We start from the raw sequence: 18,484 nt of genomic DNA, 5'->3' as shown, positions 1-18,484 counted from the left end.
AATTACAAAAGAAGGTTTATAAGAAACTCAGATCAACACCACAGGGATATTAGGTTTTTCTCTGACTCATAAAAGTGATTTTAAGCCTTCCTTTTGAGCATAAACCCCAAACAGGCTCAGAAATCGACAATTCCTACTATATGGTTTGCAACTTTAAACCCAAAATGACGGTGTTATTAACATTAAAGACCAATTCATTACATATGGATATAATTATTTTTTGGTCTTTATTATGCCATACCCAACTAGCAATTTTAGTTACGGCTACAACATTGTTTGACTATATTACTTTATTCGAGTAATAAATCGGTAACTGGTACAAAAAAAATATCTTATAAGTTTAAATAACGGCCAAGTAAAAAATAGTAGTAAGAAATACGTAATATTAACTTAATACTTGACTATATAGTAATTATTACTTTGCGGTAACTCTGATGGTAGCTGATACCGCTTAGCGACCTGACCTAATTACCTTTACAACGTCGTTACTATAAAGTAGAAAATATTGGTCGGTGGGACGATTAAATGGGAACTTTTAAGTAAGCGCGATTATAAAGTTAAATTTCAAGTTCTTGCGACTACATAGGAACATCAAAATATTACCACGCAGTAATACACTTTGAAGTAATATTATCAGTAACAAGACCGAAATAGTTACCCTTATTTCTTCTTTAAAGTAATATTTACCACCTTGGCTATTAAAGCAAATTACCTTTAAGTAATTATTTCTACTATGCAGTAAAATATACTTTATAGTAGCATTTTTTTTAAATAATTTACTTATTCCTAAGTCATTTTTACTTTGAAGTAACAAAAGAAACTTCTTGGTAACTCTAACAACAATTCGCCATATTTTTTTAAATTATTTGATTCCATTTTGTGAAAAGGTATTGCACGATTTTATGAATTTGCTAAAATCGGAATACTTTTACATTTTATGCAATTTTTATTAAATTGTCTAAATAGACTTCTTATATTCATAGGAGTAAAGAGGAATGAAAAAAATTATCTACCTTCTTTAAAAAATTAAATTTAAATATTTAGACTTGGTATATTTTTTTGCTAGAAGTCATTATTTTAATGAGGCGTTCTTTATTTTCGTCCTATATTGCCTATGTTTAACAGTAAAATTTGCTTCGTTTACATTTTTCCACTCCGGTAAGCGATAATATCAGCTATATTAAATACAATATGAAGTAGATTAACCCCGATACAACGCCATCACTTAGAATAAAGACGGACATATAAAATTATTTGTGTTGACAAAGAAAGAGAATCAAAATGTTTGCATAATATTGTCTCAGTAACTTCTTAGTAACTAGCACTGCACAATTACTATTTTATGACATCCCGAAAACCACTATGGGACGTTAAAAAGAAGTTCCCGGGAGGATAGAATTACGTATTTGCTACAGCAAAATCATTCCCAATTTTGGTAAAAAAGTGGTAACAGAACGGTGCCTAAACGGTTTCCGCGACTAGTAACCACAACTTTAAAGTATTCTTTATAGTCGCGATTACGTAGCTGTTGCCAAAAATGCTAGTTTGGTAGAATAATAGTATAACTTATCAGCAAATTGCACCATTTGCCAACGCAGTGGTAAGGAGCAAAGGTTGAAATATAAGAGAAACGAAGTAGAATTCAGCATATCCCACTTCACATTTCAGATGAGGAATTTGTGAGGAGAAATGAATTTTTTATGCTTGCAGTAAAGAAAGCTTACTATAGCTGCGGAATAGATGCTGCTAGATTTAAACACAAAAGATAATTATGAATAATTGAATTTCAAGTTCTAAATCTGTATATAACCATAGGCTAACGAGAGAAGTTTGTCTGGTTATTCTATGATATAACCTTATCACAGATACAAATTAGAGCACAATTTTTAATAGCAAGAGTGAAAAAGACAAGAAGGATTTCGATTGTGGCCAGATCTGTTAGAAATCAGATTAAGAAATACTTTTAATTTAATTGTTTACTTTCATCGGTTTAAGAAACACTACCTGCAGTCGTAACTTAGCAAAATCTTTTCATTAATTTAAGATCAATAAAATTAAAAATTCTAAAAACATTATTATATATTTCCTTCATGACAGTGTGACCCACCTTTCATCATCCATATCACAATAACTTATCGACATGGATCTAGCTTTTTATTTTTTCTATACAGGGTGTCTACTATAAAAATCGCCAAACTTAAGAGGTGATTATAAAAGTCATTTGCAACAAAAAAGTCGTATAACATTTGTTCGAAAAGTTGTTAGTTCTTCTGGTATTTAACATTTTTTGATTTTATCAAATTTCTTTGTTTTTTTCATTATAAACAAGAATATCTCCGTTATTCTTACCACCACATAAAATTTATATATACCATCTGAAAAGGAATTAAATTTGCTGTAAGATGGGTATATTTAAGTTTTTTAGTACTTTTTTATACCGGGTGTTATCAGAAGTTAAATGTAACATTTGGGAAATGTGTCAAATTAGTGGTATCTTCTTCGTTGTCGTTTTTCTAAAATTTGGTAAATAGGGACATTTTTTTTCAGCAAAAACTGCTGCATTTAATATGCTTTCCAATGATATACTTACTTTTGTGATAGCTATTTGTTTTCACAGCAATATCATGGGAAAAAGAAAGAAAACCACAAAAATTGAAAATTTTCAAATTTTATATATCTTGATCTTTTGAGCACCAATGCGGCGAGTACTTGTAGATCTATCTTCCCTAACACAACAACTCCACAAATTTCTATTAGAGAAGCCGTAAACTAATAACATATCGCGATATTCATTCTTTAAGAAAAAAGGCAGGTTTTCCTTTTTTTGTAAATGGCAATGATTCCGCAAAAGAAGGAAATTCACAAACCATGTATTACTTGATTTTAAAACAAAAGCATAGATATTTACAATTTGACAAGAACTGTCATTAAGTTTTCACTTTGACTTAAAGTAGTTAAATAGCAATGGTGCTGCATTAAGGATTCACCATTCCACTGTACATAGATTTCTTAAAAAAATAATTTGTATCTGTTTCATTTGAAAAAAGTCCAGGATTTATTGCCAGTGGATAGTGAGGTGCGGCTTCAATTCTGTAGGTGGTACTTGAATAAGTTGCAAGAGTGGGGAAGAGATCAAATATTTTGGACAGATGAAGCAACATTTATAAGAGCCGGAATAATGAATTTAAGAAATAACCATATATGGCATACAGAAAACCCTCATGCGACTGTTATTTAACTTTTTCAGCATGAGATAAGGGGTCAACGTATGGATAGGGTTAATGAGAGGTCGCCTTTTCGGGCCTGTAATACTTCCTGATCGCCTCAATTTCAATGAGTATTCAAATTTATTAAATAATGACCTTGTTGACTTTCTAGAAGAAATCCCCTTAGCCGCTAGACAGGAACTTTGGTTTCAAATGGACGGATGCCCAGGCATAATAGCAGAATTGTGCAAAATTCCATGAATCAATGCTTTGGGGAGAAATGGATCGGAAGATACGGTCCGGTAAGATGGCCGCCCAGAAGCCCTGACCTTACGCCCCTTGACTTTTATGTCTGGGGCACATTAAAATCTAATGTTTATAGTATTAACATTAATACTCGAGACGAACTAATTAATCGAATTAGTGTGTGTTACAATGAAATGCGACAAAAACGGGTTGTTGATAGTGTCAGAAGAAGATTCATCAAATGTATTGAACAAGAGGGAAGACATTTTGAACAATTGTTATAATTTTAGGTTTGTTTAATGAAATTTTGATTTTTTAATTTTGGATCAATCAAGAGAGAAGATCTTTTAATCAAGAAATATAAACTTTGAAAATTTTCAATTTTTGTAGTTTTCTTTCTTTTGCCCATGATATTGCTGTGAAAACAAATAGCTACCCAAAAGTAAGTATATCATTGGAAAGCATATTAAATGCAGTAGTTTTTGATGAAAAAAAACATGTCCCTATTTACCAAATTTTAAAAAAAACGACAACGAAGAAGATACCACTAATTTTGCACATTTTCCTAATGTTACATTTAACTCCTAATAACACCCGGTATAAAAAAATAATCAAAATCTTAAGTATACCCATCTTATAGCAAATTTAATTTTCTTTCAGATGGTATATCTAAATTTTATGTGGTGGTAAGAATAACGGAGATATTCTTGTTTATATGAAAAAAAAACAAAGAAATTTGATAAAATAAAAAAATGTTAAATACATGAAAAACTAACAACTTTTCAAAAAAATGTTATACGACTTTTTTGTTGCAAATGACTTGTTTAATCACCTCTTAAAGTTTGGCGGTTTTTATTGTAGACACCTTGTATGTATATAAACTGCTAGTAGAACCAACATTGATATAATATTGAGTACACCTTCGTGAACAGTCATACTCCATTTATTAGTTGTAAGCAAAACATCAATAACAAATGCAAGATCCTTTTTCTTGATATACTAAAGAAATCGCCAATTTAGAGGTAAGAAAGAACAATCATAGATAGCTACTTGGAGCTTACTTTTTTTTCTATTAAAGTAGCTAAACACTATAGACAAATTACAAAAGTATTGATATCACAATAGTTTATTAATTTTTTTAATTAGAGGTTTTTTTCACTAGAAAATTATACAACGGTGTTTATGATGGAAACGTTATATTTTATAAGGCACACATAACAAGCTGGTTTTTTCCATTAAAACAAGTTCTACTTTATATAAATCTCTGAAATAGAGTGAATTTTCTATAAAAAACTACACTCTAGTGGAATGCTGCTAGATTTAGGCACAAAAGTAAAACAATCAACAATTTTGCTTTTTAACTCTTAAAGTATACATGTAATAGACTTATCACAGATTAAACTAGTGCATTATTCCTAAATTGGTCTTCACAATAACAATGGCACAGTAACAAATTTACACATAAGCTTCTTTTCACAGGTATTCAATCAAATTCTGGAATATCATCGAAGGAAAATCCAGGCACCTCCTTATAAGCATAATAGGCAATCCTTACATGGTAAGCTCCGGGTATAAACATGATAATGCCTAAAATAATCATTGGCCACATCCTGTTTGGATATTCTAGTTCAATTCTGCCTCCAATAGCGAGAGAGCCAAAGACCAGTAAGGTGGTTCCACCAACTAAAAAAAAATTGTTTTTACAATTTTTGAGATCTAATTAAAAACTTAAGATAATGATTAATATAAGAAAATCCAAAAAAAACTTAACATTAAAGGGCTAATTGACGACAACAAATTAAAGAATTTAGTTGCTAGGTAAGTCAAAGATTTTTAGGCCTTTTGATGAATCAGGGTAACTACATTGGTTCTGTGTTGAGTGTTGGACACAGGTAATTTTTTTATAGAATATTTTAAGTGTATAATTCTGGTATAGTGTGTAGGTATCTTAAACTACTTTACATTCTTCCCCAAGCTATAATGCCATTCACAATCTGAACTCAAGTAAGGGCTTATTTACTATAATGGGAAGTTTTTTTGAGAGAGTTTCCTATACTGGTATGTAGGTTTACATATATACATATATACCAGCGTTTTTCTGTTTTAGTGACTAAAATATTTAATTCAGTAAAGCAGCATTTATGACATCGTATTCCACTATAAAGCCTACAATCAGGGATTCATGTAGGACAATTTTAGAGAGCTGTACACAATAAACTGCGACATTAATGAATATTTTTATTTTTATTCATTGAAGAATCATAACTTGTGTGTCTAAAATAACTCATGCTAACTGTTATTTTTAAAACACTTTAAGAAAAAAGGAGTTCTTGGTGGCATACTATATATTTCTATCTCAAAACACAGTTTAATAAAAATAATAACATCAAATTTAAAAAAAAAAATCTGTGACTAAGTGTTCTAAGGTACTTAAAGAGGTTGTTATTGAGTTCAGACTGAAGCAAGTGACACAAATTTTTTGCCAACAAATTATTGCTACCCCAAAATAAGAAAAATATATCAATTTTAATACTATAATACACCAAGGTTCTCTTGAACTATCAAAAGTATGTTTTTGCTTGCTTCTAAGGACACAGTAAAGAGGTGGTATTGTTAGGGTGTTGTTTAAATTAGGTACGATTACTGACAACAAGTAAAACCTTAGAACATTGAAAGGCCTTTCAATGAAGAGAGTAAAACCAAAGAAAAGTGTTGGTAGGGACAATGTTCCTTGCTAAATCTTTAAGGGATGTGTGGATTTTCTGGTTAACCCATTTTGTACCAGTGGTGCGTTCGTGAACCACTAACTTTAGGACTAGTAAAACATTCCCAATTTTTTTTTTTTAGGTTTTTTGTTACGTATGAGTTCGATATAAAATGAAATAAAAATTTGGAATACGGAGGAATACGTTTTACGTCGATAAAGCATAGAAATATAGATGTTTAAATATTGATAAAAAATCGTTATTTTTTTGATAACTTTGTATCGCCATTTTTAAAATAATTATTGTGTGTTTTACGAATATTATATCGTTTATAATAAAAACGTAATGTGTACTTATGGAAATACCAAAAATGGGTTTTTATAAAATTCTTGGAATGTATTCAATGGTTCATCAATGCACCACTGGTTTTATTGGTGTAATAAACTATTAAATTTCGCCTACCTAGACCAATTTCAATATCTAAATGAAAAATGTGTTTCATCATTATTCGTTATAGTGTGCAAGAGTTTACATCTTTTGTGATAACTGTGCTAAAAAAAATGTCTTTCTGAAAATGTTTAACTCAAAGTGAATTAGAAGAAGGCGTCTTCGGCGAACGAAGTGGTGCTGAGCTTAGAAAATCAGGAAAATGGTAAGTTTGTTAGGAACTTTGATGTATGGTACATTATAAATTATTTTATTTCCTATAATAAAAATATAATAGCTCGATTATTGTTACATCAGCATTACAAAAAATATTATTTTTACTTTTAGACACTATTGATGCTGTTTATGTTCCACCTGATGTGATATATTGACAGACGAAGAGGAGATTGATGATGATAATAACATGGTAGATAGTCAAAGGCCTAATGACATAGTTGGAACTTTTGAGCTACATGTTTCAGAGCAGCCAGAGTTGAATGGGAATGATACCTAAAATGAGGGCAAACGCATGAGAAACGAACAAGAGTGGGATCTCTCGGATGAAGAAACATTGGCTTCAAAAAGAAGAAAGTTGCTCGCTTCTGCAAGTATAAAAGCCATTTTACCGAAGTGGAAAAAAGGTCAGATAACGTATACCCATGAACCTATATCTACAGAATTTCAGTTTCAGCAGGGAAAATTTACAAAACCTTCTTTTTGGAAAGTCTCCCCTTGAGATATTTTATTTGTTTTTGATGACGATGTCGTAGAACTTTTGTTAAATTTTTCTGTAAAGTATGCTCATGATAACAATCGCCATGATTTTAACAAAACCTGAACTTTTAAATTTCATAGGCATTCTTTTATTTTCGGGATATCATTCTTTACCTGGAATTCAATATTATTGGACAATGGATGAGGATAAAGGAATTGATCTAATAAAAAAATGCATGAGCAGGAATAGATTTCAACAAATAAAGCAAAATTTGCATTTATCAGATAATTCTTTATTGGACAAGAAAGATAAATTTTCCAAAGTTAGGCCTTTTTTAGATTTACTCAATAAGAAAAATTTACAGTTTGGAATTGTTGCTTTCAATCTTTCAATAGATGAACAAATGGTGCCATATTTTGGCCGACATCTTTGCAAAATGTTTATAAAAGGAAAGCCAGTGCGTTTTGGGTTCAAATTATGGTGCCTTTGTTAATCTAATGGATACCTTTTTTATTCCCTTAAGTATGCTGGAGCTCAAAATAAAAAACACTCAGAGCTTGGTTTGGGTGGTGATGTTATTATGAGCTTACTGTCTGTAGTAGAAAAACCACAAAAACATCGAATCTTTTTTGACAACTTTTTTTCGATTTCAAACTTTTTGGTTACTTAAAACAAAATGGTTTTTTTGCAACAGGCACCATCCGTTACAATCGAAAAAGTCGTTGTCCTTTATTGGATAATAAAAAAATGGAAAAAACTGAGCGGGGCGAATTTGATGCTGCTTACGATGCTAATTCAAAAATTTCTTTTATTCGTTGGAACGATAATTCAGTTGTTACAGTAAGAAGTAATATTGATAAAATAGAACCGCTCACCAGAGTAAAGCGTTATAATAAAAAACAACGAATAGAAACATTCATTCAACAGCCTTATGCAATATCTCAATATAATAAGTTTATAGGTGGGGTAGATCTAAACGACAATGGCATTGCAAACTACCGATTCCAAATTTTGGGAAAGAAATGGTGGTGGACAAAATTTTGCAATGCATTGGATAGTTTGGTAGTAAATGCATGGAAGATATACAACTTGGTAAATGAAAATGAAATATCACAAGTAGATTTCAAGTCATATATAGCTCTACGTTTTCTAAGAACGGACGCTAATAGAGTTGTAAGGAACGTTGGTGCTAATATCGATGAATTGCGCTTCGATAACCAAGGCCACCTTATGGTCTCTCATGCTCAGAAGTTGCGTCGTAGATGTAGAATATGTCATAGTCATACAATATATATCGGTACAAAGTGTAATGTTCATTTGCATACAGGTTGTTTTGTGAAATATCACCAAAAATAACTTAATTGTACCTACCAGTGGTTCGTTCATGCACCACCTTTTTTTTCCTAAAATTAACAAAAAACAATTTTTTTTTATAAAAATATGTTCTTTTATTCACATCAATCAATACTTTTTGCAAAAAGTTGTCTTTTTTTTCTTATTTCCGTCCTTGGTATTAAATGGGTTAAACCCTTGGTTCCATTGATGATGAAAAAAATTATAGGTCTATAAGTGTTCCTAATTCATTGGCTAAAATCTTCAAAATTTTGCTTTGTAACAAAATAAAAACCCATATTATACCTATGTTATGTAAGAAGCAACATGGTTTTGTTAGTAATAAGTTAACAGTTATCAATCTATGTGTCTATATACATACCAATTTCACAAGCAATTGATAATTAGTAACAGTAAGACATATTTTCACAAATTGTACCAAAGGTTTCAATAATGGGGATCATAGGTTGTTGTTGCAAAAATTAAACTTCTTCTATATGATTCTCTAACCATGCAAAAGTATTAGTCCAGTCTATCTATCGATCAGACCAAATGCAAGTAGCTAAAATTGGAGGCTGATATTCAAAAGAACTTGTAGCAACATTCCGGTGTTATGCAGGGAATTAATTTGGGCTGTGTCTTGTTTAGCCTTTTCTTTATGATTTGCCTAATGCTGTTAATCATTCAAAATGCCTTCTTTTTGCAGATAATTTCAAGATTTTTATGGGTGATAACAGATAAATTATATCCTGGTTCTTATGATTATAGCTTGAATGGTAAGATTCTTAAATGTAGTGACAGTGTCAAGGGTCTTGGGATACATCTGTAATGTAATTTCAAGTTTAACTTACATTTTACTCATATTGTTTAACAAGGCATGAAGCAAATTTATTATAAGGTACACAACATTTTTATAAAATCTGATACAAACTCAATACTACTTTTTAATAAGATCTAATCATGAGTAATGTGCTTCTATAATTTGGTCACCTCAAGCAAATTTTATATAAATTATATTGAGAAGATATTGAAAGAAAATAAAGTCTATTCCTTAATGTCTTATAATGCAATGTTAACTAGTAGGTATAATATTAAGATTAAATCAGGGTGTGTCTCTTATTTACTTCAACATTAATAATAGTGGATATAATGACTGTTGTTTAAATTCTATCACCCTGTACAAATTACTACTCCTTTCCTCTAAATTATAATACTTAGAATTTAATATGTATGGCCTGGCGGCTCTTCACAAACGACATACGTTTAATCCTATTGGTCGGTTTCGAGACCACTCCACCACTTGATCCGCAAGTCTTAGAAAAAAAAACACCGAAAATAAGATTGGGTCTGTCTCACCAGCTAAATTGGCACAAGTATGCCTCTAAATCTCCCCTTTTTGTGAAAGAATCTCTCTTTAAGTAAAATAATCCCTATCGATCTCTAAAGCCCTATTTCACTAAATTAAATAAGTAGTGACCTAAAACGTTTATGGATGTAAACTTTAAGAATTTATTTAGTTTAAGAAGTATTTGCCCGAGTGTCCGCCGAAGTAAGAGCTGTGTTTTTTTTTCGGATATTATTATTTCATCAAACGGGTCGAATTTATCAGAACAAATTGTGTGTTGTGATTTCTTCCCCATCCTTTAAATCACCGGATAAATTAAAATAAAAACAGAATCAGTCCCTTTGGAAATACATATAATTATTAAAACCTCTATCTATTATGTTGGGAAAGGAATTAGAGCCTCCGACAACTGTTATTTCATAGAATGGTATAAATATGATAAATATAAGAGTTCATAATATTAATCTAAGAATAAGAATACAGGGAGATTTTTGTGTTATCTTGTGCATTATTTTACCTTTACTTTAATGTAAAAAACATGTAATACTTAAACATTGCAGCATGGTTTGGATATTTTTGGTGGTAAACTGTCATCTGTTCAAAGACAATAATTATCTAAAGTTGGTTGACTTGTATAATTTATAGGTGTTATGTTATTAAGTAGATTTAAAATTAGATGATATCCCTACATGAAGTACCCTCAGGTGGTTGTAAGATGTTGAATAAGTAAATAAATATATTTACAAAACTTGTATAAATACCTAAAAGCATTGTCGCTAAGACAATGGCCTTCCAAGGTATTTTTTGAGCCGGTACCTGAAATTGAGCCCCCACAAACCCACAATCTGATGAGGGAAGATTACAGTATTCCTGCTGTTTGGCTCGTCTGCGAGATATTTCGGCAAAAAATTCTAAAAGATTTGTGTTTTTAATAAAGGGGCGCGGTTAAGGAGGAACATAATATATTACCAGAAATTGAATCTGAACTCATTTTTACTGGTAAAGAGCCTATATCCAATTCATATACACCAGAAAACACAAATAAAAAACATAACCTCACAATATGGATCAGCTGATTATAACGTTTGTGTCAATAATAAGGTTATCCTTGTCTTTTGCCTGATGATAGAAAGAAAAGGGCGCTTTTCAGAATTTACCGGTGGATACACCGGGTTGCACCGGCAGTAACCGAGGCGTTTCAAAATTAACCGGTGAAATCAGCTGGTTGCGACCGACCAGGTATCGGATTAACCGGGATTTTAAGGTGGAAACTCGGTCAAATAGATTTTTAAGATTCCTAACCTAGTTTTGTATTTTTTGCGCCTTAGTTTTTGTAAATTTGTTGTTGCTCAATTTTTATTTTTATTTTTTGTGGATATTTTAAGTTAATTTTGATGGTCGAGTGAGAATAGAATGATAACATAAAACTAAATTCAATTTTTTAAAATTTTGTTTGTTTTTAGTTACCGACTATAAAAGCCACAAACGTCGGTTCGTTTTTGTTTGGTTTTTAGTTTCTTAAACATCAAAACAGTGACAACCTTTCAATCTTCTCATGAAAAATATGCTAGCATAGTTTGTTTGGTGTGCTTTGAAAAATTAAAAAATATAAACTTAAATAGAAATCTATATTACTAAATCTGCCAACAAAAATCGTTAATCAACAGAAGCGTTACCGAATTTGTAAAGAACCGAACGGCAACCTGAGATCTAGTGAATTTTTTTTTGATTAACCGGTTAATTGAACCGGTGAAGTAATGGTGAATTCTGAAAAGGGCCCTTTACTAAAATTCTGTCACCGTCATTATTGTCAAATGTCAATGCCCATCTTTCAAAATCAGCTGTTTACTATTTACTTCTTCATGTTTGGCTTCTTTGAAGATTTTGATTGTAACTAAATATAAGAAAATTAAACAATTTGTCTTTTTTGCTGATATTTGTATATACCATATGACTTAAATTATGACCTCCCACAGAAACAGGTCCAGATCACCACATTACCGAAGTGTTTCTCGAAAACCATCGAGATCTCACAGGTCAAGGAGTAGATCTCGCTCAAGAGTACCTAAATATGATGCAGAAACTTCTGGTCATAGAAATCATTCCAGGTATATAAAATTTTACTGACCAATATTTGTTTATTAAAAAGTATTTCTAGGTCTCACCACAGTCATTCAGAAGACAGATACCTAAACAAGAGAAATGGGGATTATAGAAATAAAAAGAATGTTCCACAAGAGGATTTTATGGAACATCGGAGGCAAGAAAGGGAAGTTTTGGGTACGAGAGATAGTACAGTTTGGGGCCAGTCGCCTTTAAGAGAAGAGTAAGTTGGTCTAATAATGAGTATTAATATTGTACATCTTTTATTGCAATCCAACTAATCCAACCTTAATCATATATTCTTGTGTGATACTAGGAGGCTTGATGACACTTGCACATGCTCTACCCTGGACACTCAATCCGTAGATCAAAACAGATTCCAATGACTGATCATTTTATTCCCCATAGATTTCTCGATTCATATCACAAATTCCTGTCAAAAATGACTCCTAGATATTTGACAGAGTCTACTCCATCTATCATGTTCATGCATTGATATTCCTTCTGTTTGGTAAAACATAAATATTTGTAAATCCTAATATCTTGCAAAGGTACATTGGTTTTGTTGCTCAGGTCAGATACAATACCTCTGATTCCAACATTTTTTCTAGTTTTTTTAATAAAATGGGGTATGAAGAGTCAAGTGCACAGGCAAATCAATAAATAAAATCATAAAATACTCCAGGTTTTGGATTTATTGTTGAAGTTCCTTACTATATAATCTGTAACATATATTATTGCATCGTATAAGTATTGTAATACAAGTATTGTAATGGCTTTAGTAAAGGTTTTTTTAATATCTTGGCTCTTGGCTGAGATGTTGTCTTCACTAGCTGACAAGTTATTCTTTAGATAATTTATTACACATACTTGTATATTGAACATTGGATCACAAGTAGGTTGCTATTGGTAAAGAATTTAGTAATAATAAATTTAAAAATAGAGATTGTGAAGTAAATATACTAGAAAAATGGTATTTATTACTACTATTTTTTGCAGCCAGATCCCCTCCATAATCCATAAATGTGTTGGCAATTTCAGTTTGGTCACAAGTTGACTTGAATGAATGACTTATGTTTTTATCTCATTCTTAAATTTTATTAATTTTTTCCCCAAATAAACATATTTATATTTTCTTATTAAATTTGATAGAATATTTTTATACCTATGAAATTTTTCATGATCTTCAATATAATTTATATTTTTATCAGGATATTTTTTAAGTTTATCTATTTGTTTAATTGAAGTAATAATTTCTCTTGTGATTTAAGTTTTTCTCTTTCTTATAGGAAGAATACTAGAATAATATAGATACAGAATTTTTTGAACTTTGGTTCCTTTATACATTTTTTTGACATTCTGTTGATCTTGACTATAAATAAAATTCCAATTAATGTTTTTTATTTCATTTTGTACTCTCATGTTCAAATCTCTCAAGTGAGTGTGTTCATTTGTCTCAATTTCAGTTTTATGATCAGTCATACTGATCTGAATTTAAAATAACTGATGTATGCTGCTAATTTTTGGTTTATTATGGACATGTCCAGTAATTCCATTAGAAAACTAACACATCCCATTCCATTGAAACAATTTAGGTAACTACAAGTCACATCACTAAACTTTTGATATAAATCCACATTAATATCATCAATTTTTCCAGTGGATATCTTAAAAATCATATTTCAAATAAAGCATGCAAGTCCTCCACAAACTCTATAGCACTTAATGAGGGCAATCTATAAATAGCAATCATATTAACTTGAATATCTACACTAAAAACAATCTTAAAAACATGTAGAATTTCTTACATAAATTATGTCAGACTTTGGATGCCATTCAGACTTAATCAGTACAATCAATAAGTACAATTGTAAAATGTGTCACATCCATCAACACAAAAGGAACCTACAATAGTAGTTTCAAATAAAATTATGACTCCAAAACTAAGAAGACATGCATCAAGAAATGCTACCAAATTGTCATAGTTTTTCCTAATATGACGTATATTAAAGTGTATACAATTTTTACTTCAATTGGAACATTTAAGAAAATAAGATCATCGAAATTGCTATAATCTATTGTATCAATAACCTGATAATCATGCAGAATAGAATTCAGACTCATGCTTAAATTTTAATTAGCAATAACAAATTAAAAATTCTAATCTATTCATCATCAAGTTTATCAATATCTATTTCACTCTTTATTTTTATAATAGAAGTAGTATCAAAGAGTCTCACAAAATATTTCCGTTTTTTACCGAAACATCATTGTATCCCATATCTTAAAGTCTTTTTGCACTTTTAAATAAATTGCGTTTTTCTAGTGTAAGGTCTCGCCAAAATAAAGCGGTGTGAGAACCCTGTGCATTTTCTTTGCTATAAAAATCGTTTTTTGTCATAGACTTTTTGGATTTGATAGTTTTTTAAAGGAAGTCACCCTTTTTTAAACTTGGATCAACAAAAGCAAGGATTTTTTTAATGTTTAAGTACAAGCTAAAAAATATATAGAAATGCATATTTTTAGTGTGAGTTGTCACAGATTTAATATAATTTGTTAATGAACAATGTGCCTCAATGGCCACATAATAAAAGCCTCAGCAATTCAAATCAAACAAAAAAAAACTTTAGCAATTATATGTGAAGTGTAATAGTGTATTAACAAAATTAAATTACTTATGTTTTAGGCTATCGTCAGGCAATGAATCAACAAAAGACGACACAAAAAAAATTCAGAAAAAAGTAAAGAAAAAGAAGCACAAGAAAGAAAAGAAACATAAGAAAGACAAGAAACACAAAAAGTCCAAGAGGAAAAAGAAAAAGAAGGTATCATCAAGTTCAGAAAGCTCATCCTCATCATCAGGAGAAGAAGAAGAAGAACAATGGATAGAAAAACCAGCAGCCTCCTCTAAAACACGCAAAAGAAACTCTTCAGATTCATCGGATGAAGATGAGTCTGCTGTAGGTCCAACCCTTAAGCCGCACACAACATTGACCCATAAAGAGATGGGCAAGGCCCTATTACCAGGTGAAGGGGCGGCGATGGCCGCCTACGTAGCTGAAGGCAAAAGGATTCCCAGAAGAGGTGAAATCGGTTTAACTTCCGACGAAATCGCCACGTTTGAAAGTGTCGGTTTTGTCATGTCTGGATCGAGGCACAGGAGAATGGAGGCCGTCCGTATTAGGAAGGAAAATCAAATTTATTCCGCCGATGAAAAGCGGGCTTTGGCTATGTTTAGTAAGGAAGAGAGACAGAAGAGAGAAAATCTTATTTTGGGACAGTTTAAGGATATGATTAAGCAGAAATTAGCTGATAAAAATAATTAAGTGCATGTAAGTTGGATTACTTTGAAGTTTAAAGTAATCTTTTCGTGTGTAATTTTTAATCGGAAGTTGAGGGGGCTCAAGGGGGTTGCTTGAGGACAAATTTTGAATATTTTGATCATTGTATTTTGGAATGGTGCTAGTTCTACAGGATTTTTTTTAAAGCATCCTACACATTTGTATATATTTGATTCATGAAACTTAATATGCATATGAAATTCTTTATATATACATATATAAGGTTTGTAAATAAATCTTAGTTTACAATTGTTGTTTTTTGCTTTTATTAAATTATTTAAAAAGAAAAATGTTTTTTAAACCTAATTTGCTAAATAAAATATTATTTTTGAAATCATTACTTATTTAAAAAGTTCTAAACTCAAAAAGGAAAATAATCATAAGATAATTAAAATAAAACCTAAAAATGTAACTATAATTTAGTCAAATAACTAGAATAAGATGAAAAAATAATTTGAAAATGGGTGGAAAGTGACGTCAAACGCCTGGAATAAACTGAAAAAATATAATATTATGTGATTTAATTCTACAACATCTTAGAAAAGATTATTTTAAATTCTGGGAAGAAATAAAAAAATGTGCTTACAAGCCTGGTATAATTGAAAAATGGTATAGCTAATTAATTAAAAAAATACGGAAAATATTAACAATTATTACTATGCAGTAGGCTCGTGTATTTTATGTATCATTCAATTCGTCATCACTTTTTTTGCTTTATATTAGGCAGTTGACATTTTTTTTGAAATACTAAAAAAGCGTCACTTTATTTTGACGTCTAAAAGATAAAAAAAAGGTCAAATGTCTGGAATAAAACAAAAATTACTGAAATGCATAAAATACGACTGCAAAAGCCAGGAGAACATAAAAATTTAGTCCAAAAATCCTGGAAAAGATGAATGATTGTTTTGAATTCCTGGAAAACACAAGCAGTGACTGAAATCAAATGACAAATTACTTCAAGCAACAAAAGAATAATTTAATATTTCAGAAGCCTGGAAAACATAAAGAATTACCCATAAACAGATAGGAAAAGCGTCAATTTTGCCAAAAAAATACTCCAAAGGCCTGAAAAATAATATTACATTTCTGGAAGACATAAAGAAGTTATATCAAATGCCTGGACTAAAATCAACAATTACTTCATATTGTAGTAAATATGAACCAATAAAAAATATAGTTGAATAGAAGTCCATATTTTGTAGGAGAATGTGTATATAAAGATTACAAAATGGGGAAGTTTTTATCTCCAAGAAAAATGCATGTAGGTCACTTAGGTAAATGTATTATGCATTTCGGCTGTGTAAACAGCCATCATCAGATACAGAACATTACAAAAAACATATACGTTCACCAAATAAAACAAAAATTACCCATTATCGGGAATAAAAACAACAATAAACGTATATGTTTTTTGTAATGTTCTGTATCTGATGATGGCTGTTTACACAGCCGAAATGCATAATACATTTACCTAAGTGACCTACATGCATTTTTCTTGGAGATAAAGACTTCCCCATTTTGTAATCTTTAATAAAAAATATGTTAAACTCTCTAAATAGGCTCGTTATAGATCAAAGTTTTATATATCAGCTCTTTTGTTTATTTTTAAAATAGTCGTCTCTCCTATTTGCAAGATTTCATAAAAAATAATGAAATTCATAGTTATCAGGCAAAGTAACAACACAAGTTTCATGTCCAACTTTAATAACATGTTTTAGATTTTGTTTAATTTAGGAATTAAACTTAAGAAATTTCTTGTTATCAAATTTTGTATAAATGGTTTTTTCCAAATAAACGATTGTAATACAATATAAGGTTGAACAAAAAAATCAAAAAGACCGGAAAACATAAATAAGGAATTATTTTAAAAAAATCCGTAAGACTAAAACAATTATTCTAAAAATCTAGAAAACTTATACCAACCTGAAATATAGTCGAAAGTTACTGCAAATAACTGACTCGAGACCTGAAAAATATAAAGAGTCATTCCAAATTTCTAGACCAGAAATCATACACCAAAAACCTAGGAAAATTAGCCAATTATCTTAAATCCCTGGAAAAAACTAAAACTGGCTTAACATTTTCCAAATGGGTCAGAAAACGCTTTTTTTTTAAATTAATGATTGCCGATAATATAGGAAGGAAAATCAAATTTATTCCGCGTGTAAAAAGCGGGCTTTTGCTGTGTTTAGTAAGGAAGAGAGACAGAAAACGGAAAATCTTATTTTGGGACAGTTTAAGGATATGATTAAGCAGAAATTAGCTGATAAAAATAATCAGGCTCATATAAATTGGATAATATGAGGTATTGACTAATCTTCTTGTGTGTAATTTTTAATTAAAAAATAGTATTAAGGGGTTGATTTAGGACAAATCTTGAATACCTTCAGCATTGCATTTCAGTCTTCCAGAAGAATTTTAGGATATTTTTTTTGGTATTCTGGAATGATGCTAGTTCTACCCTACGAATTTTTTAGGACACCCTAAACAGCTGTATATATTCGGTTTATAAAACTTAATGCATATGAAATTCTTTATATTTATATTGTTTGTAAATAAATATTAGGTTACAATTGTTGGACTTTGCTTTTATTGATATATTTAAAAAGAAAAATCTGTTTTAAACTTAAATTGTGAAATTAAAATAACATTGTTCAAAAATTATTATTTAAAAAGTTCTAAACTCAAAAAGGAAAATAATCATAAGATAATTAAAATAAAACCTAAAAATTTAACTATATTTTAGTCAAATAACTAGAATATGATGAAAAAATTATTTGCAAATGGGTGGAAAGTGACGTCAAATGCTTGGAATAAACTGAAAAAATATAATAAATTATGTGATTTAATTATTAATTTTTTTAGACAGTTGTTAAACTTTTAATTACTTTAAATATCGCATACCTAAATCATAATTTTATTTTATTCCAGACACAAGAATTTATGAGGTCTGGATCCTTCAACATCCTAGAAAAGATTATTTTAAATTCCTGGAAGAAATAAAAAAATGTGGTTACAAGCCTGGTATAATTAATTAATTAAAAAAATACGGAAAATATTAATAA

The 18,484-nt window shown here is 30.2% G+C and overlaps 2 protein-coding genes across 2 annotated transcripts; one reads left to right on the top strand and one right to left on the bottom strand.

The window, feature by feature from the left end:
* Window positions 1–4,637: 4,637 nt before the first annotated feature.
* On the bottom strand, window positions 4,638–11,097 carry LOC126734334 (transmembrane protein 230). The gene is made up of 3 exons (XM_050437907.1): window positions 10,945–11,097; window positions 10,737–10,886; window positions 4,638–5,135 (listed from the first exon to the last, which is right to left on the bottom strand). Exons 1-3 carry the CDS (start codon window positions 10,964–10,966, stop codon window positions 4,936–4,938), a joined length of 372 nt encoding a protein of 123 aa, XP_050293864.1. The 5' UTR covers window positions 10,967–11,097; the 3' UTR covers window positions 4,638–4,935.
* Window positions 11,098–11,665: 568 nt separating this feature from the next.
* Window positions 11,666–15,668, top strand: LOC126734333 (NKAP family protein CG6066). Its single transcript, XM_050437906.1, has 3 exons — window positions 11,666–12,083; window positions 12,134–12,301; window positions 14,765–15,668. The coding sequence occupies exons 1-3, from the start codon at window positions 11,938–11,940 to the stop codon at window positions 15,402–15,404; spliced, it is 954 nt and encodes a 317-aa protein (XP_050293863.1). The 5' UTR covers window positions 11,666–11,937; the 3' UTR covers window positions 15,405–15,668.
* Window positions 15,669–18,484: the final 2,816 nt, after the last annotated feature.

This window comes from Anthonomus grandis, chromosome 3 (assembly GCF_022605725.1).
Source record: "Anthonomus grandis grandis chromosome 3, icAntGran1.3, whole genome shotgun sequence".
NCBI lineage: Eukaryota > Metazoa > Arthropoda > Insecta > Coleoptera > Curculionidae > Anthonomus > Anthonomus grandis.
Note: the sequence above shows the minus strand (reverse complement) of the source record. Positions and strands in the feature narration are given on the sequence as shown.

What these genes read in the sequence shown, in the direction of transcription:
- LOC126734334 (XM_050437907.1), bottom strand. Translation starts at nt 10,966, where the DNA reads ATGAGTTCAGATTCAATTTCTG. An exon ending in GAGTTCAGATTCAATTTCTG is followed by an intron (nt 10,887 to 10,944) that starts GTAATATATTAT and finishes CAAATCTTTTAG; the next exon opens with AATTTTTTGCCGAAATATCT. An exon ending in CTTAGCGACAATGCTTTTAG is followed by an intron (nt 5,136 to 10,736) that starts GTATTTATACAA and finishes ATTTTTTTTTAG; the next exon opens with TTGGTGGAACCACCTTACTG.
- LOC126734333 (XM_050437906.1), top strand. Translation starts at nt 11,938, where the DNA reads ATGACCTCCCACAGAAACAGGTCCAGATCACCACATTACCGAAGTGTT. An exon ending in GGTCATAGAAATCATTCCAG is followed by an intron (nt 12,084 to 12,133) that starts GTATATAAAATT and finishes AAGTATTTCTAG; the next exon opens with GTCTCACCACAGTCATTCAG. An exon ending in CAGTCGCCTTTAAGAGAAGA is followed by an intron (nt 12,302 to 14,764) that starts GTAAGTTGGTCT and finishes CTTATGTTTTAG; the next exon opens with GCTATCGTCAGGCAATGAAT.